Source organism: Coregonus clupeaformis, unplaced genomic scaffold (assembly GCF_020615455.1).
Source record: "Coregonus clupeaformis isolate EN_2021a unplaced genomic scaffold, ASM2061545v1 scaf0669, whole genome shotgun sequence".
Lineage (NCBI taxonomy): Eukaryota > Metazoa > Chordata > Actinopteri > Salmoniformes > Salmonidae > Coregonus > Coregonus clupeaformis.
The window spans coordinates 98,668-125,932 of NW_025534124.1; the positions used below are offsets into that span (position 1 = coordinate 98,668).

A 27,265-nucleotide genomic window follows, 5' to 3' on the forward strand; every position below is an offset into this window, starting at 1 on the left:
ACTAGTTGAGTATCTGGAACATCAGCAATTGTGGGTTCGATTACAGGATCAAAATGGCCAGAAAGAACTTTCTTCTGAAACTTGTCAGTCTATTCTTGTTCTGAGAAATGAAGGCTATTCCATGCGAGAAATCGCCAAGAAACTGAAGATCTCGTACAATGCTGTGTACTACTCCCTCCACAGAACAGCGCAAACTGGCTCTAACCAGAATAGAAAGAGGAGTGGGAGGCCCCGGTGCACAACTGAGCAAGAGGACAAATACATTAGAGTGTCTAGTTTGAGAAACAGACGCCTCACAGGTCCTCAACTGGCAGCTTCATTAAATAGTACTGTATTGGAAAATTCTCTGCATTATCATTAACAGCCGACTTGTACATTTCTCCAGTGAAAACAATGTACTGAGCAAATGTCAAATTAGCTTTTTACCAAATTACCGTAAAACAGACCACATATTCACCCTGCATACCCTAATTTACAAATACATTTTTTTTTTAAATGTTTGACTCAATTTGGCATGAAGGTCTGCTATACAAATTGATGGAAAGCGGTGTTGGTGGAAAAACATACGACATTATAAAATCCATGTACACAAACAACAAGTGTGCAGTTAGAATTGGCAATAAATAAATAAAAATCCACAGGGCCGTGGGGTGAGACAGGGATGCAGCTTGAGCCCCACCCTCTTCAACATATATATATATACAGTGGGGAGAACAAGTATTTGATACACTGCCGATTTTGCAGGCTTTCCTACTTATAAAGCATGTAGAGGTCTGTAATTTTTATCATAGGTACACTTCAACTGTAAGAGACGGAATCTAAAACAAAAATCCAGAAAATCACATTGTATGATTTTTAAGTAATTAATTTGCATTTTATTGCATGACATGAGTATTTGATACATCAGAAAAGCAGAACTTAATATTTGGTACAGAAACCTTTGTTTGCAATTACAGAGATCATACATTTCCTGTAGGTCTTGACCAGGTTTGCACACACTGCAGCAGGGATTTTGGCCCACTCCTCCATACAGACCTTCTCCAGATCCTTCAGGTTTCGGGGCTGTCGCTGGGCAATACGGACTTTCAGCTCCCTCCAAAGATTTTCTATTGGGTTCAGGTCTGGAGACTGGCTAGGCCACTCCAGGACCTTGAGATGCTTCTTATGGAGCCACTCCTTAGTTGCCCTGGCTGTGTGTTTCGGGTCGTTGTCATGCTGGAAGACCCAGCCACGACCCATCTTCAATGCTCTTACTGAGTGAAGGAGGTTGTTGGCCAAGATCCTCCCCTCAATACGGTGCAGTCGTCCTGTCCCCTTTGCAGAAAAGCATCCCCAAAGAATGATGTTTCCACCTCCATGCTTCACGGTTGGGATGGTGTTCTTGGGGTTGTATTCATCCTTCTTCTTCCTCCAAACACGGCGAGTGGAGTTTAGACCAAAAAGCTATATTTTTGTCTCATCAGACCACATGACCTTCTCCCATTCCTCATCTGGATCATCCAGATGGTCATTGGCAAACTTCAGACGGGCCTGGACATGCGCTGGCTTGAGCAGGGGGACCTTGCGTGCGCTGCAGGATTTTAATCCATGACGGCGTAGTGTGTTACTAATGGTTTTCTTTGAGACTGTGGTCCCAGCTCTCTTCAGGTCATTGACCAGGTCCTGCTGTGTAGTTCTGGGCTGATCCCTCACCTTCCTCGTGATCATTGATGCTCCACGAGGTGAGATCTTGCATGGAGCCCCAGACCGAGGGTGATTGACCGTCATCTTGAACTTCTTCCATTTTCTAATAATTGCGCTAACAGTTGTTGCCTTCTCACCAAGCTGCTTGCCTATTGTCCTGTAGCCCATCCCAGCCTTGTGCAGGTCTACAATTTTATCCCTGATGTCCTTACACAGCTCTCTGGTCTTGGCCATTGTGGAGAGGTTGGAGTCTGTTTGATTGAGTGTGTGGACAGGTGTCTTTTATACAGGTAACGTGTTCAAACAGGTGCAGTTAATACAGGTAATGAGTGGAGAACAGGATGGCTTCTTAAAGAAAAACTAACAGGTCTGTGAGAGCCGGAATTCTTACTGGTTGGTAGGTGATCAAATACTTATGTCATGCAATAAAATGCAAATGAATTACTTAAAAATCATACAATGTGAATCATACAATGTGAAGTTGAAGTGTACCTATGATAAAAAATTACAGACCTCTACATGCTTTGTAAGTAGGAAAACCTGCAAAATCGGCAGTGTATCAAATACTTGTTCTCCCCACTGTATATATTTTCAATGTGGTTTTGATGACGTGCACGTGCGCACCATTACATTAGTGACTTGTTGTTTATGTTGACCAATCAAAGTGGCAAAGAGGCTCAATGTGTAGCAATTGGAGTGAGAGTTCACTAATGCAATGCAAGATGGAATACAATTACAGAGTTAAAAGTTGGCGAAATGAGAGTGAGTCGGCTACAAGGAGCAACCAACAGGTAGGCTGTTGTTTTATCTGAATGGGGCTGGGGAGAAAGCGCAGCATTTGGCCTCAATTAGCCCTAGCTAGCTACTCCAGTCAAGACAGACACTGTTCTATGGGATGATAAATAACATTGTGGCTGCTACAAGTTAGCTAGTTTTGCTTGTAGACGAGTTGCCTTGGCGTCTGCTCGCTTAATTAAAAAAAAAAATGTGTGTGTAATTAACCCCTTATTTTTAGGCCCTAAACTATCTCCATATATACTTCCATAAAAATGTTTAACTGGTACCCGGCTACCTTCAGACTAGTGGGGCTTGTGGGTGTCCTAGAGCAAACCGACATGTGCGTGATCGTGGGAGACTCACCTTTCCACAGAGTGTGTAGCTCAAACAGTTCAGACGCTACAGACAGAAGTTGGCAGATCGGATGTACCGACTTCAGACGAGTCCAGCGATGCTCGTATTTGTGAGTCTCATCTTTCCATAGAGAGGGGACGTTATAGTTTGTGGGCAAAACCGTTCGGATGCTACAGACGTTTTTCGTGAGAAGACCAATTTTTCGGGACGTCTCATGGTCAGACAAACACCGCTCTAGCTCTGCCACCTTTCACCGCAGATGAGGAAGTGTTACAGATGCAGTGGATTGAGATGCATCCAATGCAAAAACAGATATCTCTAGCTTAAACTGACGGATTTTGATGGGGGTTATTTTATTATGCTTTATTATGCTAATTCGATTCTGTGAAGGGAGCTAATTCGACTCTAGGGGGTACTCTTAATCAGTACCTGCGACAAATCAATACTTGGAGTCAAATATTTATGTAACATCGTCCCAAAAAATTATAGCGCGATATGTAACTGGATCGATTTTTTTCCCCCCATCGCTGCCGTTTACCTCCTGTATGATCCACTGGGAGAGGAGAACAGCCCCAGTCTACTTCTACTGTTTTAATAGGCCGTATCTTGTATTTACAGTGACACTAACACAGGCACGGCACTGATCCAGGAATGATACACACAGCCTCTCCGTTCATTCATGTTAAGTACAGAATCATGAAGCTTCTACTGGCTGGTATTTCAGTCCTGCCTGGCCTGTGTGTAAATGACTAGTATTTGTGAACAGATTTTTTTTTTACGCTGAGATGAAGACTATTGACTCTATGACTCGGCCTCTAATTGATCGAAGGCACAAATTGCATTGTGGTAATCCAATGGCTATTGGTGGGCTTGTTCAGAGGCACTTTAACACCAGGAAGTGATCGCAGCAGAATGGTTGCTCTGCGACATTACTGTCTCTTCCCGACTCCTTAGAAGTGCTGATGGCAGCGTGCCCTCGCCAGAAGGCGTTTTTACTGACTGTGCAGAGTACATGATGATTGTACCATTTTTTTTTATTTCTGGTGTGTTTGTGAACGCTTACTGGAAATGCAGTTAGGCGTATACGTATTAGTTTTCCTTTGTGCTTTTGAGTTGTTGAAAGAGTGAGGAAGGGGGAGATATTGTTGAAAAGTACTGAAAAGAGATGTGCAACACATGCCTTTTATTAGGTTGCTAACTTCATTACTACTATGCAGCTGTAAGTTCCAGGGACAATAGACTACTCAGCACAAAGACCACCAGTGACCCTTAGCTCCACCCACCCTGACCTCTAACCTCTAACCTCTGACCTCTAGGCCACACAGGGCCAGCCAGGCAGCGCTGAGGAACGTGAGGAAGAGGAGCGAGCGGCAACCTCATACTCGCTTTTGTCCCTCCCTCCATTTTCTCTGTGATCTGACAAGGCATTCACAATAGTCGTTTTGATGTGAAAGCATGTCATTTAGGTCGATTGGTTAAGTTCTGGGGATGGTTGCATAACACTAGTTAAAGGGAAAGTTCAAGATTTTGGCAACCCTTTTTTTTCGACTTACCCAGAGTCAGATCAACTGAACGATGCAATTTATACAGTGCATTCGGAAAGTATTCAGACCCCTTGACTTTTTCCACATTTTGTTACGTTACAGCCTTATTCTAAAATGGATTACATTAAGTATCATAGCAAAGGGTCTGAATACTTATGTAAATGTGATATTTCAGTTGATATATTTTAATACATTTGCTATTATGGGGTATTGTGTGTAGATTGATGAGGGGAAAAAATTATTTAATCCATTTTAGAATAAGGCTGTAACGTAACAAAATGTGGAAAAAAAAGTCAAGGAGTCTGAATACTTTCCAAATGCACTGTATGTCTCTGCTCTCTTGAAGGAAGTTGATGCTAGTTAGCTAGTTAGCAATCGCTCCACTAATTACCTTCAACTTCTTTCAAACTGCACGCAGAGACATACAAATCTTGAACTCTGCCTTAAAACGATTCTATGGTGCATGTCTTATTTTTTGCTTTTAGACTATTCTAATTTCAGCTTGACTTTGAATGAATGTTGAAGGACTGTTAAAATCATGGCTGACTTGGACGTTGGTGGATTGTTAGTTGGTTTCCATTCTCACTTAGCTCACAGAGCGATGGCACAATGATCCTGCTCTGGCATATTGGGATTGGAGGGATGGGGTAGAGGTGAACTCTGGGATTTGTATACAACAGGTTTGATAATAGTGAGGTAGAGCTGGGCTGGGATAGCATAAGGGATTTATCTAGGTTTGATAACAGGTATAAGGTTCACCTTGAACTCTAACCTCTTTTTCAAAACACCATTCTCTCCCTCCCCTCTCTCTCTCTCTCTCTCTCTCTCTCTCTCTCTCTCTCTCTCTCTCTCTTCTCTCTCTCTCTCTCTCTCTCTCTCTCTCTCTCTCTCTCTCTCTCTCTCTCTCTCTCTCTCTCTCTCTCTCTCTCTCTCTCTCTCTCTCGCTCTCTCTCTTTCACACAGACACTCTCTCATATGATAACCCCCCCCACACACACACACACAGCTCCTCAATTCGATCACGACCAGTCTCCCCCTGCTCCCCTCCCTCCCTTTAGGTTTATTCTGGGGATTATTCTGACCTAATCTCTTTAATTCAGATTAGATTTGGTGTTATTATTATTGCTCTGTCCATTCTGTCCAGTGTGTGTGTGTGTGTGTGTGTGTGTGTGTGTGTGTGTCTGTCTGTGTGTGTGTCTGTCCAGCCTGGTGGATAAACCTACTGACAGACGTCCATGGTGCCTGGACCACTCTGTTTGAGAGAATTGATTAAAATGACTGACCACTGACCCAGATTTGAAGGCTGAGCAAAATAGATGAATACTGTGTCATAGAAACTTATATTATATTGTAGTTCCCATGAACTGCAATATTTCTGTGTTGTGTTGTGTTGCTGCAGTTTTGTGCCAAAACAATCTACGAACATAACTGAAGCACATCCATTGTAACGGTGTGCGTGCAGGCTTGTGTGTGTGCGTGTGTGTACGTACGTGTTTGTACGTGTGTGTGTACGTGTGTGTGTACGTACGTGTGCGTGCGTGTGTGTGCGTGCGTGTGTGTACGTGTGTGTGCGTGCGTGTGTGTGTGTACGTGTGCGTGCGTGTGTGTGCGTACGTACATGTGCGTGCGTGTGTGTACGTGTGTGCGTGCATGTGTGCGTTGTCTGTACATCTGAAAAGTGGAATGCAGGAATGTTTGTCTTTGTGATGGCACCATTCCTGACCCCTACCAACACTGTTGTTTGCTTTGCTTGTTTGTTTTTGCTCAATTAAGATGAATAATGGAGTGTGTGTGTGTGTGTGTGTGTGTGTGTCTGTGTGTGTGTGTCTGTGTGTGTGTGTCTGTGTGTGTGTGTGTGAATAATGGAGTGAGATCAGAGAACACAGCACTATGATGTCACGGGGCGGGAGAGGGGTGGAAAGAGAGAGAGGGGGGAAGAGAGAGAGGGGGGAAAGAGAGAGAGGGGGGAAAGAGAGAGAGGGGGGAAAGAGAGAGAGGGGAAAGAGAGAGGGGGAAAGAGAGGGGGAAAGAGAGAGGGGGAAGAGAGAGAGGGGGGAAAGAGAGAGAGGGGGTAGAAGAGAGGGGGGAGAAGAGAGAGAGGGGGGAAAGAGAGAGAGAGGGGGAGAAGAGAGAGGGGGAGAAGAGAGAGAGGGGGGAAGAGAGGGGGAAGAAGAGAGAGGGGAGAAGAGAGAGAGAGGGGGAGAAGAGAGAGGGGGAGAAGAGAGAGAGAGGGGGAGAAGAGAGAGGGAGAGAGAGAGAGGGGGGAGAAGAGAGGGGGGAGAAGAGAGAGAGGGGGAGAAGAGAGAGAGAGGGGAGAAGAGAGAGAGAGAGAGAGAGAGGGGGAGAAGAGAGAGAGAGGGGAGAAGAGAGAGGGGGAGAAGAGAGAGAGGGGAGAAGAGAGAGGGGGAGAAGAGAGAGGGGAGAAGAGAGAGGGGGAGAAGAGAGAGAGGGGGGGGAAAGAGAGAGAGAGGGGGAGAAGAGAGAGAGGGGAGAAGAGAGAGGGGGAGAAGAGAGAGAGGGGAGAAGAGAGAGGGGGGAGAAGAGAGAGGGGGAGAAGAGAGAGGGGGAGAAGAGAGAGGGGGGAAAGAGAGAGAGAGGGAGAAGAGAGAGAGGGGGGAGAAGAGAGAGGGGGAGAAGAGAGAGAGGGAGAAGAGAGAGGGGGAGAAGAGAGGGGGAAGAAGATAGAGGGGGAGAAGAGAGAGGGGGAGAAGAGAGAGAGGGGAGAAGAGAGAGAGGGGAGAAGAGAGAGAGAGGGAGAAGAGAGAGAGGGGGAGAAGAGAGAGGGGAGAAGAGAGAGAGAGGGGAGAGAGAGAGAGGGGGGAGAAGAGAGAGAGAGGGGGAGAAGAGAGAGAGGGGGAAGAGAGAGAGAGGGGAGAAGAGAGAGAGGGGAGAAGAGAGAGAGAGGGGAGAAGAGAGGGGGAAGAAGATGAGAGGGGAGAAGAGAGAGGGGGAGAAGAGAGAGAGGGGAGAAGAGAGAGAGAGGAGAAGAGAGAGAGGGGGAGAGAGAGAGAGGGGGAGAAGAGAGAGGGGGAAGAGAGAGAGGGGAGAAGAGAGAGGGGGAGAAAGAGAGAGGGGGAGAAGAGAGAGGGGGAGAAGAGAGAGGGGGAGAAGAGAGAGAGAGGGGAGAAGAGAGAGAGGGGGAGAAGAGAGAGAGAGGGGGAGAAGAGAGAGGGGGAGAAGAGAGAGAGGGGAGAAGAGAGAGGGGGGGAGAAGAGAGAGGGGGAGAAGAGAGAGGGGGAGAAGAGAGAGGGGAGAAGAGAGAGAGAGGGAGAAGAGAGAGAGGGGGGAGAGAGAGAGAGGGGGAGAGAGAGGGGGAGAAGAGAGAGAGGGGAGAAGAGAGAGGGGGAGAAGAGAGAGGGGGGAGAAGAGAGAGGGGGAGAAGAGAGAGGGGGAGAAGAGAGAGGGGGAGAAGAGAGAGGGGGGAGAAGAGAGAGGGAGACTCATGATCTTGTATTCAGATCCCCATTAGCTGTTGAAGAAGCAGAAGCTATTCTTCGTGGGGTCCACACAAAACAGAGCATGACAAAATACAGATCACTAATGGCATAACAGCAACACAAATTTTAACCAAGAACACTACGACTAAAGAACACTACGTCTAAAGAACACTACGTCTAAAGAACACTACGTCTAAAGAACACTACGTCTAAAGAACACTACGACTAAAGAACACTACGTCTAAAGAACACTACGACTAAAGAACACTACGACTAAAGAACACTACGACTAAAGAACACTACAACTAAAGAACACTACGACTAAGGAACACTACGACTAAAGAACACTACGTCTAAAGAACACTACGTCTAAAGAACACTACGTCATTGCTCTATATACACTCTTAGAAAAAAAGGTGCTATCTAGAACCTGAAAGGGTTATTCGCTGTCCCAATAATATAACCTTTTGAAGAACCCTTTTTGGTTCCAGGTAGAACCCTTTTTGGTTCCAGGTAGAACCCTTTTTGGTTCCAGGTAGAACCCTTTTTGGTTCCAGGTAGAACCCTTTTTGGTTCCAGGTAGAACCCTTTTTGGTTCCAGGTAGAACCCTTTTGGAACCCTTTTTTCTAAGAGTGTAGTACTGTGCGTGTCCCAGAGTCTGTTCTGGACTTGGGGACTGTGAAGAGACCCCCTGATTGCGTGTCTTGTGGGGTATGTGTGTTTTTTTTGAGCGGTGTGTTAACTGAGAGAGGGGGTTAGAGAGAGCGATAGCACGCTGGCGATATTTTGGTCTCTTCTGATTCCTAATGGGCCACATAACATGCTGCTTGGCCAAACAAAGGACAGAGTATGCATCATAGGAGGAGGCCAGGCCAGGCGTTGTCCGTACGCTGTCCTTTGTTTGGCCAAGCAGCACTTTATGTGTGCCCATTAGGAATATGAAAAGATTGAGTGAGGAGGAATGTTTGCGTATTGCGGCCCCCTTGGGGTGGATCTGGGACGGGCCCTCTCAATATACATTTCATTACTTCCATCTCATCTCTGAGGAGATCCAGAGTGTGTTCTCTCTCTCTCTCTCTCTCTCTCTCTCTCTCTCTCTCTCTCTCTCTCTCTCTCTCTCTCTCTCTCTCTCTCTCTCTCTCTCTCTCTCTCTCTCTCTCTCTCTCTCTCTCTCTCTCTCTCTCTCTCTCTCTCTCTCTCTCTCTCTCTCTCTCTCTCTCTCTCTCTCTCTCTCTCTCTCTCTCTCTCTCTCTCTCTCTCTCTCTCTCTCTCCCCCTCTCTCTCCCTCTCTCTCTCTCTCTCTCTCTCTCTCTCTCTCTCTCTCTCTCTCTCTCTCTCTCTCCCTCTCTCTCCCCCCTCTCTCTCTCCTCTCTCTCTCTCTCTCTCTCTCTCTCTCTCTCTCTCTCTCTCTCTCTCTCTCTCTCTCTCTCTCTCTCTCTCTCTCTCTCTCTCTCTCTCTCTCTCTCTCTCTCTCTCTCTCTCTCTCTCTCTCTCTCTCCCCCTCTCTCCCCCCCCCCTCTCTCTCTCTCTCTCTCTCTCTCTCTCACTGAGATGTGTCCTATTACAAGGTGTGGAGATCAATATGGTCCATTTACTGTAGAACAGACCAGCTCAATAATCACCTCACCACTGGATGAGTTGCTACTCCTCTCTACACTAGAACCCTAATATATAATATGTGCCATTTAGCAGACGCTTTTATCCAAATTGTACGTACAGGTGCTCAATTTGGTAGAGCATGGCGCTTGTAACGCCAGGGTAGTGGGTTCGATCCCCGGGACCACCCATACGTAAAAATGTATGCACACATGACTGTAAGTCGCTTTGGATAAAAGCGTCTGCTAAATGGCATATTATTATTATTATTATTATTATTATTATTATTATTATTAGGTGGTCCCGGTAATCGAACCCACTATCCTGGCGTTGCAAGCACCATGCTCGACCAACTGTGATCCAGAGGATCACTGGAACCCTGTGTGTAGACAGGCAAACATCTTGTCTGTTTCTCCCTCAGAAGGACTGTGTTGTGTTGTGACTGACTGGCTTGGAGCCGGGCCGTGGAAGCTCCATGGGAGCTGGAGCCTGGGACAGGTACAGGTCAGTGGTCTAAGGCAGTGAGGCAATAGACAGGCGCGCACACACACAGGTCTGGAGCCTGGGACGGGTAAAGGGGAAAGTTCAGAGCCAGTGGAGCTTTGGAGGTGAAAACACTGTTGCTCAGACTTACCCCACTGCTTGTCCTCCCCCGATCCCAGCAAGCCGCTCAGACTTACCCCACTGTTTGTCCTCTTCCATCACAGCAAGCCGCTCAGACTTACCCCACTGCTTGTCCTCCCCCGATCCCAGCAAGCCGCTCAGACATTAGATAACGTCCCACAAACATTCAAAGAATGTTTTTGATCATCAAATATATTTTTTCTAAGTCAATGTTTAAAGTGAATATCCATGTAATGTTCTCCTAACGTTCACTAAAATGTTGTTCACAACAACAACCACCACAGAACATTTCCCTAAGGTTCTTACAGGATACTACAGCCAGCATACTACAAGATACTACAAATCAAATCAAATGTATTTGTCACATGCGCCAGATATAGTGAAATGCTTACTTACAAACCCTTAACCAACAATGCAGTTTTAAGACAATTAAGTGTTAAGTAAAAAAAAAATTTGATTAAAAAAAAATAAAAATAAAAAAAAATTAAAGAGCAGCAGTAAAATAACAGTAGGGAGGCTATATATACAGGGGGGTACTGGTACCGAGTCAATGTGCGGGGGCACAGGTTAGTCGAGGTAATTGAGGTAATATGGACATGTAGGTAGAGTTAAAGTGACTATGCATAGATAATAAACAGAGTAGCAGCAGCGTAAAAGAGGGGGTGGGGGGTGGGGGGGGGGGCAATGCAAATAGTCCGGGTAGCCATATGATTAGCTGTTCAGGAGTCTTATGGCTTGGGGGTAGAAGCTTTTTGGACCTAGACTTGGCGCTCCGGTACCGCTTGCCGTGCGGTAGCAGAGAGAACAGTCTATGACTAGGGTGGCTGGAGTCTTTGACCATTTTTAGGGCCTTCCTCTCTGACACTGCCTGGAATAGAGGTCCTGGATGGCAGGAAGCTTCCCCCCAGTGATGTACTGGGCCGTACACACTACCCTCTGTAGTGCCTTGCGGTCGGAGGCCGAGCAGTTGCCATACCAGGCAGTGATGCAACCAGTCAGGATGCTCTCGATGGTGCAGCTGTAGAACCTTTTGAGGATCTGAGGACCCATGCCAAATCTTTTCAGTCTCCTGAGGGTTGAAGAGGCTTTGTCGTACCCTCTTCACGACTGTCTTTGTGTGTTTGGACCACGATAGTTTGTTGGTGATGTGGACACCAAGGAACTTGAAGCTCTCAACCTGCTCCACTACAGCCCCGTCGATGAGAATGGGGGCGTGCTCAGTCCTCTTTTTCCTGTATTCCACAATCATCTCCTTTGTCTTGATCATGTTGAGGGAGAGTTTGTTATCCTGGCACCACATGGCCAGGTCTCTGACCTCCTCCCTATAGGCTGTCTCATCGTTGTCAGTGATCAGGCCTACCACTGTTGTGTCATCGGCAAACTTAATGATGGTGTTGGAGTCGTGCCTGGCCATGCAGTCATGGGTGAACAGGGAGTACAGGAGGGGACTGAGCACGCTCCCCCTGACGGGCTCCCGTGTTGAGGATCAGTGTGGCAGATGTGTTGTTACCTACCCTTACCACTTGGGGGCGGCCCGCCAGGAAGTCCAGGATCCAGTTGCAGAGGGAGGTGTTTAGTCCCAGGGTCCTTAGCTTAGTGATGACCTTTGAGGGCACTATGGTGTTGAACGCTGAACTGTAGTCAATGAATAGCATTCTCACGTAGGTGTTCCTCTTGTCCAGGTGGGAAAATGCAGTGTGGAGTGCAATAGAGATTGCATCATCTGTGGATCTGTTGGGGCAGTATGCAAATTGGAGTGAGTCAAGGGTTTCTGGGATAATGGTGTTGATGTGAGCCATGACCAGCCTTTCAAAGCACTTCATGGCTACAGACATGAGTGCTACGGGTCGGTAGTCATTTAGGCAGGTTACCTTAGTGTTCTTGGGCACAGGGACTATGGTGGTCTGCTTGAAACATGTTGGTATTACAGACTCAGTCAGGGACAGGTTGAAAAGACACTTGCCAGTTGGTCAGCGCATGCTCGGAGTACACGTCCTGGTAATCCATCTGGCCCTGCGGCCTTGTGAATGTTGACCTGTTTCTGAATCAGAGAGGTGCGGGGGGCTGCCTTAATCCACATCCACGTCATCGGCGTCCGGGGAACAGTGGGTTAACTGCCTTGTTCAGGGGCAGAACGACAGATATTTGCCTTGTCAGCTCGCTACAGTACATTGTGTCTTTGGACCTACGACAGCTATAGGACAGCACCGTTAGCCTGGATCCAGATCTGGTTGTCCTATGGTCATTGTCCTTGGCAATATAGTGAAGCGATTTGAGAGTACTGTACTGTACCTAGTTGTTATTGTAAGTGCTTGTTATTTTTCCACAATCCGTCAACACTTTGAGCTCTGATTTCACAAAGCGATTATGGAAAGATTATCTAAATCTATTCTGGTATATAACTGATATCTAAAGATTATCTAATCAGACTGTCGTTCTAATCCAGACAAGGGGATGGGGAGTATGGGACACAACGGTTACTATGTCGCCAGCTAAGGTATACAAGCTAGGCGATAGAAGGCCTAGTTGGACAAGGCCATCAGAATGTGCGCATGATAATATTAATAATTTAATGGAAAAAAATGCGTTGACTAAAATGTGACTAAAACTAGACAAAAATTGTCCAGAGTGTTCATCGACTAATAATAGTTTAAACTAATGAAGGATGAAATGACTAAAATGAGACTAAGTGTAAAATATATTAAAATAGCTGCACACTGATGTGTGTGTACATGCGTGCACGTGAGTGTGTCAGAGTATGTGAGCGGAGTTGAGGGTTGGAAATCACAGTTTCAGCGCTCAATGTCCTTTGCCCCACTCCTTTCCCCTACTCCTTTCCCCTCTTCCTTTCCCCCACTCCTTTCCCCCGCTCCTTTCCCCCACTCCTTTCCCCCACTCCTTTCCCCCACTCCTTTCCCTTTTCTCCCACTCCTTTCCCCACTCCTTTCCCCCACTCCTTTCCCCCACTCCTTTCCCCTTTCTACCACTCCTTTCCCCCACTCGTTTCCCCTACTTATTTTATCCCACTCCTTTCCCCTACACCTTTCCCCCACTCCTTCCCCCACTCCTTTCCCCCACTCTTTTCCCCCACTCTTTCCCCCACTCCTTTCCCCACTCCTTTCCCCTACTCCTTCCCCCCACTCCTTTCCCCCACTCTTTCCCCCACTCTTTCCCCCACTCCTTTCCCCTACTCCTTTCTCCTCCTCCTTTCCCCTACTCCTTCCCCCCACTCCTTTCCCCCACTCTTTCCCCCCACTCCTTTCCCCCACTCCTTTCTCCTCCTCCTTTCCTCCACTCCTTTCCCCCACTTCTTTCCCCAACTAATTTCCCCCACTCCTTTCCCCTACTCCTTTCCCCTTTCTCCCACTCCTTTCCCCCACTCCTTTCCCCCACTCTTTTCCCCCACTCTTTCCCCCACTCCTTTCCCCCACTCCTTTCCCCTACTCCTTCCCCCCACTCCTTTCCCCCACTCTTTCCCCCACTCCTTTCCCCACTCCTTCCCCCCACTCCTTCCCCCCACTCCTTTCTCCTCCTCCTTTCCTCCACTCCTTTCCCCCACTCCTTTCCCCCACTTCTTTCTCCCACTCCTTTCCCCTACTCCTTTCCCCTACTCCACTTCTTTCCCCCACTCTTTTCCCCCACTTCTTTCCCCCACTCCTTTCCCCCACTCTTTTCCCCCACTCCTTTCCCCCACTCCTTTCCCCTCCTCCTTCCCCTACTTCTTTCCCCTACTCCTTTCCCCCGCTCCTTTCCCCTACTCCTTTCCCCTCCTCGTTTCCCCTCCTCCTTCCCCCACGCCTTTCCCCTACTCCTTTCCCCCACTCCTTTCCCCTCCTCCTTCCCCCACTTCTTTCCCCCACTCCTTTCCCCCACTCTTTTCCCCCACTCGTTTCCCCTCTTCCTTTCCCCCACTCCTTTCCCCTCCTCCTTTCCCCACTCCTTTCTCCTTTCCCCTACTACTTTCCCCTAATCCTTTCCCCCGCTCCTTTCCCCCACTCCTTTCCCCCACTCCTTTCTCCTGTCCCCCTACTCCTTTACCCCACTCCTTTCCCCTCCTCCTTCCCCCACTTCTTTCCCCCACTCCTTTCCCCCACTCTTTTCCCCCACTCGTTTCCCCTACTCGTTTCCCCTCTTCCTTTCCCCCACTCCTTTCCCCTCCTCATTTCCCCCGCTCCTTTCCCCCACTCCTTTCTCCTTTCCCCTACTACTTTCCCCTAATCCTTTCCCCCGCTCCTTTCCCCCGCTCCTTTCCCCCACTCCTTTCCCCCACTCCTTTCTCCTTTCCCCCTACTCCTTTACCCCACTCCTTTCCCCCTACTCCTTTCACCCACTCCTTTCCCCTCCTCCTTTCCCCCACTCCTTTCTCCTTTCCCCTACTACTTTCCCCTAATCCTTTCCCCCGCTCCTTTCCCCCACTCCTTTCCCCCACTCCTTTCTCCTTTCCCCCTACTCCTTTCCCCCACTCCTTTCCCCTCCTCCTTTCCCCCACTCCTTTCCCCTCCTCCTTTCCCCTCCTCCTTTCCCCCGCTCCTTTCCCCCACTCCTTTCCCCTCCTCCTTTCCCCTCCTCCTTTCCCCTCCTCCTTTCCCCCACTCAATTCCCCCACTCCTTTCTCCTTTCCCCCACTCCTTTCTCCTCCTCCTTTCCCCTCCTCCTTTCCCCTCCTCCTTTCCCCTCCTCCTTTCCCCTCCTCCTTTCCCCTCCTCCTTTCCCCCACTCCTTTCCCCTCCCCCTTTCCCCTCCTCCTTTCCCCCACTCAATTCCCCCACTCCTTTCCCCTACTCCTTTCCCCACTCCTTTTCCCCACTCCTTTCCCCTACTCCCACTAAAAATCACTCAGCGCTCACAGTAAAAAAAACTGCAGCTCCAAATTTGCTCCATTCATTTTTTTGTTTAAAAAGATCATTTAACAAACACCCCGTCTAGTTTTGTGACTATGTACCGTTTGGTTTTGAAGTAGGCTATCGTAAGAAGATTCAACATTTCAACAACATGTTGTAGGCCATCGTACAAGGACCTACCTGATGATAGGCTATGCGGCCACTGTGTTAAAAAACAAATACCTTTTGCTCTAATCTATTGATGATCAGATACCTCAGTTGTAACTGGCTCTGTTGCGCTCACATTTTACAGTTGATAGACAACTTTAGCACTGTTACAAACTTAGACTCCTCTTGTCTTAACACTAGGCTATACAGAAGCTGTCTCGTGTGCTGGTGCATGGGCTCATTGGTTGTCTTGTCATCAATTACACAGGCTGTGACCTATTTCTTGGTGGACTCATATCTACATCTCTGCACGTTAGTGGTGGTGTAGGCTAAAGAAATACAACAGAAAAAGGCCTAATGTGATGAAGGAAATGGCTGAGCAGCACCGGAAGTGAAATTGGAGCAGGAGAGAAGGCATGCTCAATTTTTTTTTTTTAAATCAGCTCCAGCCAAATTACGCACTCTCCGCACATCACTTCACTCCAGCTCCGGCGTGTATATGTGTCACGATCGTCGGATACAGAGGACCAATGCGCAGCGTTATTCGCGAACATGCTTTTATTTATGATTACACGAACAAAATAACAAAATCGAGACGTGACGTCCAAAGGTGCAAAACACAAACCTACACAGGAACAAGATCCCACAAAACACTGGGGGGAAAACAGCCTGTCTAAATATGGTTCCCAATCAGAGACAACCAGCAACAGCTGATTCACGTTGCCTCTGATTGAGAACCACTTTGGCCAACCTAGAAACACAACAACTAGAATCGACAAAGGAAACTCACACCCTGGCTCAACATACAAGTGTCCCCAGAGCCAGGGCGTGACAGTATGTGTGCATAAATCCTACAGAAGAACAACATAATCAGATCTAAACCTCCCATATGCTCCTGGTAATGAGATTTGCTTTCATGCAATACTAGAAAGGTGTTCTTAATGTTTTGTACACTCAGTGTATCATGTGCATCCCAAATGGCACCCTATTCCCTATTTAGTGCACAAAAGCAATGTACTATGTAGGGAATAGGGTGCCATTTGTGACGCAATGGATACACTGAGTGTACAAAACATTAAGAACACCTTCCTAGTATTGAGTTGCACCCCCCATGGTGCGCTGCACTCTACCGTGCTGTGTTCTGGTTAAGAGGTTTGTGTTTCCCATCATGATGATGAAGAGGCCTTTCATCAGGATTCTCCTTCAGGGCGGACACTGACAGGGGTTTTACCTTCACACACGTAAACACACGCACACACACACGTAAACACACACACACACACACACACGTAAAACACACACACACACACACACGTAAACACACACACACGTGTGTGAGGGTTAAAAGCACATGATCTAAGCTGACCTGGATTCAGGAGCACCATATTGATTAGTAAGAGATGTAAAGGGAAAGAGCCCAAAAGATGGTGGAGTGATGCTAGATTGGGTCAGTAAATCAGTAAATCAGTGAGTAGGTAAATCCACCAATCCAACTGGGACATACCGAGGGCTTTCCATGACATAGACTGACCAGGTGAATCCAGGTGAAAGCTGCACCATCGAGAGCATCCTGACTGGTTGCATCACCGCTTGGTATGGCAACTGCTCGGCGTCCGACCCAAGACTCTACACAGAGAGAGAGAGAGAGAGAGAGAGAGAGAGAGAGAGACAGAGAGAGAGAGAGAGACAGAGAGAGAGAGAGAGAGAGAGAGAGAGAGAGAGAGAGAGAGAAGCAGAGAGAGAGAGACAGAGAGAGACAGAGAGAGACAGAGAGAGAGAGAGAGAGAGAGAGACAGAGAGAGAGAGGGAGAGACAGAGAGAGAGAGAGAGAGAGAGAAGCAGAGAGAGAGAGAGAGAGGGAAGCAGAGAGAGAGGCAGAGAGGGAGGTCATTACTGTCATTGTGTCTAATACACTTGCCACTTAGTGTCACCATCAGTCAGTCTATTAGGGTGTCAGAAACATGTGACCCTCCCCCTCCCTATCTCCCTCCATTTCTCTCTTCCGGTTTAGCTGACTCTCTCACCCAGTCACCATATCCCCCTGAGGCAAAGATACTCTTTCTTAACAATCTCAATCACTGCATCCCTCTATCCATCTCCCTCCCTCCCTCCCTCCCTCCCTCCCTCCCTCCCTCCCTTCCTCTCTCCCTCCACCTCTCCATCTTATCCCTCTTATCCCTCTCCTAGTACATCTCTGACTGTCCCTCCTAGACATATGAGTCTTCCCTAACACTCTTCCCATTACTCTTCCCAGTGTCCTGACCCAGTGCTCCAGGCCCGGGGATGATCCCTTTACTTACCATAGCCAGTTCCCCCTCTATTCCCCTCCTTCCCACCCTCCCACTCTTCCTCCCTCCTCTCCTCTCCTCTCCTCTCCTCTCCTCTCCTCTCCTCTCCTCTCCTCTCTCCTCTCCTCTCCTCTCCCTCTCCTCTCCTCTCCTCTCCTCTCCTCTCCTCTCCTCTCCTCTCCTCTCCTCTCCTCCCCTCCCTCCCTCCCACTCTTCCTCCTCTCCTCTCCTCTCCTCTCCTCTCCTCTCCTCTCCTCTCCTCTCCTCTCCTCTCCTCTCCTCTCCTCTCCTCTCCTCTCCTCTCCTCCTCTCCTCTCCTCTCCTCTCCTCTCCTCTCCCTCCCTCCCTCCCACTCTTCCTCCCTCCCTCCCTCTCTCCTCCTCTCCTCTCCTCTCCCTCCCTCCCTCCCTCCTCCGGATGGAGATTGTGGTTAGGTTGTTCTAGCCTCGGTTGTTGTTGAAATTCAGATAGAGATTGTTGTTTTAGGTCAGGGGTACTCAAGTCCTATTTGAGAAGATCTGGTCACACAAATTTCCCAGGTGGCAAAGGTCCAGATGGATGATGTAATTTATCGGCATAGTAACAAACCCCCACCTAGCAACCCATGCGACCCCAAACTGTTCACACCCCTCTTGTTGGCGGAGAGAAAATGTTGCAGTTTTAAAACTAATTTCTTGCAACACATTTTGCATGGGGCAGAGAATTTTTTTGTGCTGTTTTTGCAATTCTACGCATTCTTCCATGTCTTATGTGTGTTTATATGATACCAGGGGTCAAAGCCAGACCAAGTAAAAATTAATATTTGTATACATTGTCTTTTTTTCTCGGGACCCGCGGCCTGTATTGACCCAGTTATGGGTCTGTATCCGGTCCGCGGTCCACCAGTTGAGTATGGGTTTTTTAGATTATTCTAGCCTCGGTTGTTGTTGAAATCCAGATGGAGATTGATGTTTTAGGTTGTTCAGGTAGACTGAATAGAGAGGAGAGAGGTAGACTGAAGAGAAAGGAGAGGTAGACTGAAGAGAGAGGTAGACTGAAGAGAAAGGAGAGGTAGACTGAAGAGAAAGGAGAGGTAGACTGAAGAGAGAGGTAGACTGAAGAGAAAGGAGAGGTAGACTGAAGAGAAAGGAGAGAGGTAGACTGAAGAGAAAGGAGAGGTAGACTGAAGAGAAAGGAGAGAGGTAGACTGAAGAGAAAGGAGAGGTAGACTGAAGAGAAAGGAGAGGTAGACTGAAGAGAAAGGAGAGGTAGACTGAAGAGAAAGGAGAGGTAGACTGAAGAGAGAGGAGAGGTAGACTGAAGAGAAAGGAGAGGTAGACTGAAGAGAAAGGAGAGGTAGACTGAAGAGAAAGGAGAGGTAGACTGAAGAGAAAGGAGAGAGGTAGACTGAAGAGAAAGGAGAGGTAGACTGAAGAGAAAGGAGAGAGGTAGACTGAAGAGAAAGGAGAGAGGTAGACTGAAGAGAAAGGAGAGGTAGACTGAAGAGAAAGGAGAGAGGTAGACTGAAGAGAGAGGAGAGGTAGACTGAAGAGAGAGGTTTAAGAGGTTGTGAGAGGCAAACAGGGAATCTGAGGTGCTGGCTGTGTGTTTTGAGAGGGGGGTGGAGAGATGGATAGAGGGAAAGAAGAAGGGGGGAATGAGAGGAAGGATGAAGTGATTAGCCCTAGTTAACCAGAGCACAGAACTCCTTCCCCTTACAAGACCTCTGGAATCCACAGGGTGAAGAGATTGATCTAAATCTCTCCCTCTACCTCTCACTCACCTCTCCTCTCTCTCTCTCTCTCTCTCTCTCTCTCTCTCTCTCTCTCTCTCTCTCTCTCTCCTCCTCTCCCTCTCTCTTTATCCCTCCCCCCTTTCCTTCTCTCTTCTTCAACTATCCCCCTATCATCTCCACTTCGTCCAACTCTCCACAGTCCTTTCTCTCTCCATGTTATTCCCTTTATCTAATCTTTCTCTCTCTTCATCTTCATCTCTCTCTCTTTATCTTTTTATCTCTCTTTATCTCTCTTTATCTCTCTCTCTCTCTCTCTCTCTCTCTCTCTCTCTCTCTCTCTCTCTCTCTCTCTCTTTATCTCTTATCTCTCTCTTTATCTCTCTCTCTCTTTTTATCTCTCTTTATCTCTCTCTCTGTCTCTTTATCTCCCTCTTTCTCTATCCCTCTATCTTTCTTGCCATGTTGTTTTGTTGTCTATACTGTGGTGTGCCTAGGGATCTCTAGGGATCTCTCTGATGCAAGGGGACGCAATGAAAGAACAGAGTGACGCCAATCCCTTTGTGTGTGTATGTATGTTGGCGCTGTGCAGTAGGGATGTGAGAAATGGACAATTATTCTTAATGTTTAAACAGTGATTTTTTTTAAAAATGGGTTTTCCGTTAAGAAAAACATACAATTCTATGACGACAATGACATGGTGGAGAGGTGGAGAGTTGACTACAAAATAATTGATTCCTCGAGCGGAGGAGACTGATTAGTTTCCATACCTCCGAGAACAAAAACACTCACATCTTTCATAGCGAGCGAGGGACGGAGAGAGAGGGGAGGGGCACAGTATAGGCAGGTCGGCCACCAGGCAGACAGAGTCAGAACCGTGCACTAGGCCTATCTATCAGTATAGGCAGGTCGGCCACCAGGCAGACAGAGTCAGAACCGTGCACTAGGCAATCAAATGCTGTATCTCGCAATGGAATGCTGTACCTCACAATTTCTTGGCTCGCAATGTATCTTCAGTAAAGCAGGCCCTATCGTCAATGAATAGACTAGGATATTCTACACTCAACAGACCAAAGACTGAACACACACTTGCATCATTATTGAAGAGGGGGGAGAGAGCAGATGGCAGGCAGAACAATGCGCATATGTCTTGGTAATGTGTATCTCGCAATGTGTTGTCTTGCATGCCTCTCAATTTCACCACAGTAGCTTAAAGTTCACCTCTTCCTCTCTGGTTTTATTTAAATAACACAACTTCCCCAGGCCTTTATAGCTTATCACCTAGTTAGGCGATAATATATTTTGTGATAAAACTGCACTGTAATTTCAATCCCAACTTTGTTTAAACGTTCACACCCCGTGCTGTGCGGCGAAGTCGATCTGCTGTCAATGATGTGTCTCGTCTCCTCCTCTCTTCATTGATACGCACACAGAGGGCCTGCCAAAGCAGTTAGTCACAAGAACACTGCCCTGTCACAACACATTACACCAGGAAGCCGGGCTCGCTAAAGGGCTCCAAACAGTCTACTACGCTACGGATCCGACGGAGCTTCGTTTTTTCGGAGCTCTACGTAGTTTCTACGTACTTTTGTGCGTCTGAACTTTTGGAACGCGATGCAAATGTAGCTCCGTAGCTCCTGTGAAACCACTGTGGAGAGCCCTTCACACACACACACACACACACACCACACACACACACACACACACCACACACACACACACACACACACACACACACACACACACACACACACACACACACACACACACCACACACACACACACACACACACACACACACACACACACACACACACACACACGCTCACACACTCACACACACACACACACACACACACACACACACACACACACACACACACACACACACACACACACACACACACACACACACCACACACACACACACACACACACACACACACACACACCACACACACACACACACACACACACACACACACACACACACACACACACACACACACACACACACACACACACACACACACACACACACACACACACACACACACACACACACACACACACACCACACACACACACACACACACACACATCGTAACCTTGGAGCAGTCTCCCTCCCTCTCCCCTCCCTCCCTCCCTCTCCCCTCCCTCCTCCTCAACCATGGTAACCTGTTTGCTGCACGCTGTGCTTATTCTTTTCCCCACCTTGCCTTTCATTTTCTCCTCTCCTTCCTTCATCTCTCATTTTTCCTCCCTCCTTCCTTCTCTGTATCAAGTTATTCTCATATTACCTTGGTTACCTTAGAGATCTATATTTCATACCATTGGTTTCATTCCTCGCCCCGTCTCTCTCTCTCTCTCTCTCTCTCTACCTCTCTCTCTCTCTCTCTCTCTCCATCCATCTCTAGCTATACCTGGTTACCTGGTTTAGACCTCATCTCTCTCTCCATCTGGTAAGAGATTATATGAACCCTATTTTTTGTATTTTTATCTTGTCAACATCCTCTCCCCTCCCCTTTTCTCTCTCTCTCTCTCCCTCTCCCTCTACCTCTACCTCTACCTCTACCTCTACCTCTACCTCTACCTCTACCTCTACCTCTCTCCTCTCCTCTCTACCTCTACCTCTTCTCTCTCTCTCTCTCTCTCTCTCTCTCTCTCTCTCTCTCTCTCTCTCTCTCTCTCTCTCTCTCTCTCTCTCTCTCTCTCTCTCTCTCTCTCTCTCTCTCTCTCTCTCTCTCTCTCTCTCTCTCTCTCTCTCTCTCTCTCTCTCTCTCTCTACCTCTCTCTCTCTCTCTACCTCTCTCTCTACCTCTCTCTACCTCTCTCTACCTCTCTCTCTCTCTCTCTCTTCATTATCACCTGCTCAGTGTCATTTTCACAGGGAACTTGATTCACACACACTCCTGTCTCTGTAGAGCAGGGGTGTCAAACTCAATCACCACACGAATTGTCGGTCCAGACGTAGCCTGTGTAAAGTATGGTTGTGATAGCTACAACTAGCCATGGGGGACATTTTTACTTGGACTGTTCTGGAACAACTGCAGTATCTCTAGGGTCTCTTTAACGGATACTGGCGTTGTCTTAACACTAGAACAGCCATATGCCAGCGACCACTGACGTTTTGATTTTGTAAATACAAAAAAATCAACAACCAAAAAAAAAGCTATGTCCTGCTCCTTCCCTGACTTTTCCTAAATGTTTGTATTTTACATTGCTCATTGGTCAGAATTTTGAAAACCACAAACAGAAAAGTATTCAGAGCCTTTTTAGCTATTTCTTCCCAACTTAACCCGCCAAGACAATGTGCTGTAGGACGTTGGTACCCAGCCAGGTGCTAATGAGTCTTACTCTCCTCACTGAATGGATGAATGGACGATAATTGTGCACCTTACTTCACAATTTAATTTAAATTAGGGCTAACTGAATGGTAACCGAATGAAAAGGTGGGTGAAGAGGTTGATTTTAATTTAGAAAAACAATAGTCGAAGGATGAGTTTGTGTTATGCCTATTTATCGTCAGCAAATAATTTGACCGTGCGCCTCGCGGGTTGAAACCATTCTCTTTTTTTATGTTTTACTTTGAGAAAAAAAAAAAAAAAAAGCTGTTTTATTTACTATAACTTTTTACAAATGTATTGTAATTATTATTTGGGAAATGCAAAACATATCCTTGACTCTATCCAAGTTGATGATCGAATGGAAGCAAATGATACCAGTCCACTGAATGAATGACAAATGGATGTAACAGGGTAATAATTGTTACATCACAATCAAATTTTAATTAGGCCTAACTGACTGATGAGATTGATTTTTAACTTACATTTTAGTCATTTAGCAGACGCTCTTATCCAGAGCGACTTACAGTTAGTGAGCGCATACATTATTTTATTTTTTTCATACTGGCCCCCCGTGGGAATCGAACCCACAACCCTGGCGTTGCAAACACCATGCTCTACCAACTGAGCTACATCCCTGCCGGCCATTCCCTCCCCTACCCTGGATGACGCTGGGCCAATTGTGCGCCGCCCCATGAGTCTCCCAGTCGCGGCCCGCTACGACAGAGCCTGGATTCGAACCAGGATCTCTAGTGGCACAGCTAGCACTGCGATGCAGTGCCTTAGACCACTGCGCCACTCGGGAGATACAACAACAATAGTGTAATGATGAGTTTGTTATGCCTGTTGATCAGCGTTGGCTGATAAATCATGCCTTGCGTGTTAACACTATTCTCTTTTTTTTGTTTTACGTTGTAAAAAATAAGCTGGTTCCGGGACTTGTGACGAAGTTGGCCAATACCTCGTGCACATGAAAAGGTTTCTTGAAGTCAGGAACAGTTTTACTACAAAATTGAGAATGTATTTGAATAAATAGATAAATATACCAACGGGTTAAAAACTATGAGCTGAAAGGACCAAAAGGTAAGAGCATAAAATCAACAACTACCCACAATGCCTCTCTCCCACAAACACATATACACCTGTATTCAATCAACTCAAATTGGTGGGCGAGGCTACAATTATCTCATTAGCCAATCCTGACTGAACACATTCTTCACACAGATTCAATTACACACTTGACTGTAACAAATAATAATAATAATATAATAATAATATGCCATTTAGCAGACGCTTTTATCCAAAGCGACTTACAGTCATGTGTGCATAAATTTTTAGGTATGGGTGAATAAACGTTGACTATGGCAGGATATTAAATATTACTGAACGGGTCCCTTCATTAATAGATAAACATTAACACATTCACAATGGGGAATGTTTGAGTCTTTAGGTGAGGATTGTGCCATCATCCTCACACGACTGTTTTATTTACTGTAACTCTATTGCTAATCCAATTTATTGTAAGGGAAATTTAAAAAATGCAAAGTGTTGCAGTAGGCCTTTTAGAATGATGCAAAACATATCCTTGACTTTATCCAAGTTGATGAGCGGCTGTCAGCCTGCACAGCCGGCCCATCGAAACTACACCTGAACTATACTATAAAACTAATTTCACACATAGTAAGAGTTAGCCTATAGACCAGATTACATTGACAATCATCTGATGAGTGACAATATCAGGCCTATCAGTGGTCAAATTGTCCATGAAGAAATGGACGCATCTTGTAATTGACAGATGCAGGGAAAGGAGCATCACTTTATCAAATCCTCCTTCAGAATCCACATGCAGGTAAAACATTTCGATTTCTATATAGTATCAGAAAGCGCATATTCAGCAGTTTCTATGACAAGAGGTGCAGCTCTATTTCCAAATGTGTCACTTTTTCCAAGAATATCTGTGCTGTCCATGCATTCAGCACAGGACCACTCGCGCGGCAGCATTCAGCACATGACCGCAGCATTGCTCTGGCTACTAAGCAAAAAGAAACGAGTAACATAACAAACGTATAGTTAAAATGTGCGATTCTTTGGTCAATGGATGAATGGGCGATAGAAACCAGATAGAAAACTGATAATAGGTCATGTGACTTCAATGAACTGAATGATGAGGATGATGAAGAGGGTGATTTCATTTGATTGATCTGAACGATACAAGGATGATTGAATTTAGATCAATGATGATGATGATGATGAAGACTTGTGGGAGGTCTAATTATTGTATTATGAAAGGCTGGAAATTGTATATAATTTCCCCTCAGAGTCCCCTCTAAATACTTATGTAAATGTGATATTTCAGTTTTTTATTTTTTATAAATTTGCAAAGATTTCTAAAAACCTGTTTTTGCTTTGTCATTATGGGGTATTGTGTGTAGATTGATGAGGGGGAAAAAAACAATTTAATCAATTTTAGAAGAAGGCTGTAACCTAACAAAATGTGGAAAAGTCAAGAGGTCTGAATACTTTCCGAATACACTGTACAATGTGTGTAGTTCACAACAGCAAGCCCAACCAAACGAATGGATGCACTGACATCACTGCACATGCTGCAGAGTTTAGATGAGTCAGATGGAGGATTGGATATTGAGCTTGAAATCGACAGCTGCTGATGAAGAGTCTTCATCTGATTCTGATGTTGACTTCAAGCCTCCGCCTCCGATGCCTGAGCCTCGCCGCAGAAAAACCAGAACAGAGCCAACTGAGACGGTGATCCCAACTGCCACGGTGAGACAGGAGTCTGGGAGGGATGACAGGGTTTCGGTAGAAAAGAGTGACGAGTTTATGTGACATGTTGCAGCACATCAGAGATCGTACTGTTGCTCATGCGCACAGAAAAGGAAACGGTACGTGGGACGTGTCTATGGATGAACTCAAAGCGTTTATTCCACTCTTGTATGTCTATGGGGCATACGGCAGAAAGAGCATGGATGTGGAGTCATTTTGGTCTGATAAGGAAGGGGTGGACCTTTTCAGAGAGACCATGACATGGCAACCGCTTCAGTGAGACCATGCCACGGCAACCGCTTCAGTGAGACCATGACATGGCAACCGCTTCAGAGAGACCATGACATGGCAACCGCTTCAGAGAGACCATGACATGGCAACCGCTTCAGAGAGACCATGACATGGCAACCGCTTCAGAGAGACCATGACATGGCAACCGCTTCAGAGAGACCATGACATGGCAACCGCTTCAGAGAGACCATGACATGGCAACCGCTTCAGTGAGACCATGCCATGGCAACCGCTTCAGAGAGACCATGCCACGCAACCTCTTCAGAGAGACCATGCCACGCAACCTCTTCAGAGAGACCATGACATGGCAACCGCTTCAGAGAGACCATGCCACGCAACCTCTTCAGAGAGACCATGCCACGCAACCTCTTCAGAGAGACCATGACATGGCAACCGCTTCAGAGAGACCATGCCACGCAACCGCTTCAGAGAGATTATGCGACATCTGCGGCAGGTGCAAACGAAACAAGGCCCATGAAAACTGTGTGCAGTGCATCCGATTTCTTTGTGGGGCTTGTTCACACAAAGCCCCGAAGCTGTGTGCTGACTGTGGACCCCAAGCATAAAGAGAAGACAAGATTGATTCACGCTAAAGTCACGGGTATAAATGCACAATACAGTGTCCAATTAACAAATTACAGTTTTATATCTCGGACGCTCTGATAGGCTGAAAGGGAAGCCTGGCAACGTTCTCTAGCAGGCTCTGATAGGCTGAAAGGGAAGCCTGGCAACGTTCTGAAGATGGTACCGATAGGCTGGAAGGGACGCCCGGCAACGTTCTCTAGCAGATGCCAATAGGCTGGAAGGGACGCCCGGCAACGTTCTCTAGCAGATGCCAATAGGCTGGAAGGGACGCCCGGCAACGTTCTCTAGCAGATGCCAATAGGCTGGAAGGGACGCCCGGCAACGTTCTCTAGCAGATGCCAATAGGCTGGAAGGCCAGGCGGTTCTAGTTGTAAAGCGATAGTAAGCCTTTCTTCTATTTTAAGAGTCAGATTAACTCAGGGATGTTTCGGTGACCTTATTACCACCACACCGGCAGTCCACAGTCAAATTCCACGTGTCCGTTTAGTCACGGTAACTCGGCTTTCTACAAAACTTCTCTCTGATGCCGCTGATGGTCATCAGAAGCCGGTACACTCTTAGAAAAGGGTTCCAAAAGGGTTCTTTTGGCTGTCCCCATAGCAATAGAACCCTTTTTGGTTCCAGGTAGAACACTTTTGGGTTCAATGTAGAACCCTCTGTGGAAAAGGATTCTACCTGGCTGGCATGAAAATGATCCGTGGGAAAAGCGTGTATTTTTTTTTACCCCTGCCCCTGTTCCAACAGGTGCTTGGTAATGGCCCATTCTAAATCAGAACTAATTTCACACATACATATATTATTTAGTATATGTAAAGACAAGATTACATTGAGAATAGTCTGATGGGTGAGAATATTATCACTTGTGAATGATGCCCAGCATGTGCAGTCTAAGGCAAGAAACAACGCATGCATTTTTTTGGGCGACTTTTTCAAATCATAGTTGCATGTGTCATGTAGCCTAGCCCATAGGCCTATATGTTTCGATAAGGTTTTTTATCACAACTAAAGTGGCCAAATAACTCCAAACTTAACCTATAGGCCCAAGGACCCCTGGATCACGGTTAGAGAGCACATAGACTACAGAACCTAGTGAAACGTGTTCTTATAAACACAGTCATTGTGTGAAAAACAGAGTTTTGACACTTATTTAAAAGAGGACCCCAGATTTCTAATGCTGCTATATTTATTGCTCAGTTCTTAAAATTAAGCACATTAATGCACTTTACATACGGTGTAGATTTTACTGAGTTACAGTTCGTAT

The 27,265-nt window shown here is 46.7% G+C and overlaps 1 protein-coding gene across 1 annotated transcript in view; it reads left to right on the plus strand.

Moving 5' to 3' along the window:
• The first annotated feature begins 2,439 nt into the window (after positions 1–2,439).
• The window catches only part of LOC121578672 (netrin receptor UNC5B-b), a 128,513-nt gene continuing 103,687 nt past the window's right edge, over positions 2,440–27,265 (plus strand). The window contains 2 exon segments of the mRNA XM_045216296.1: positions 2,440–2,445; positions 4,131–4,164. Of these exon segments, the coding sequence (XP_045072231.1) occupies positions 2,440–2,445; positions 4,131–4,164 (40 nt within the window).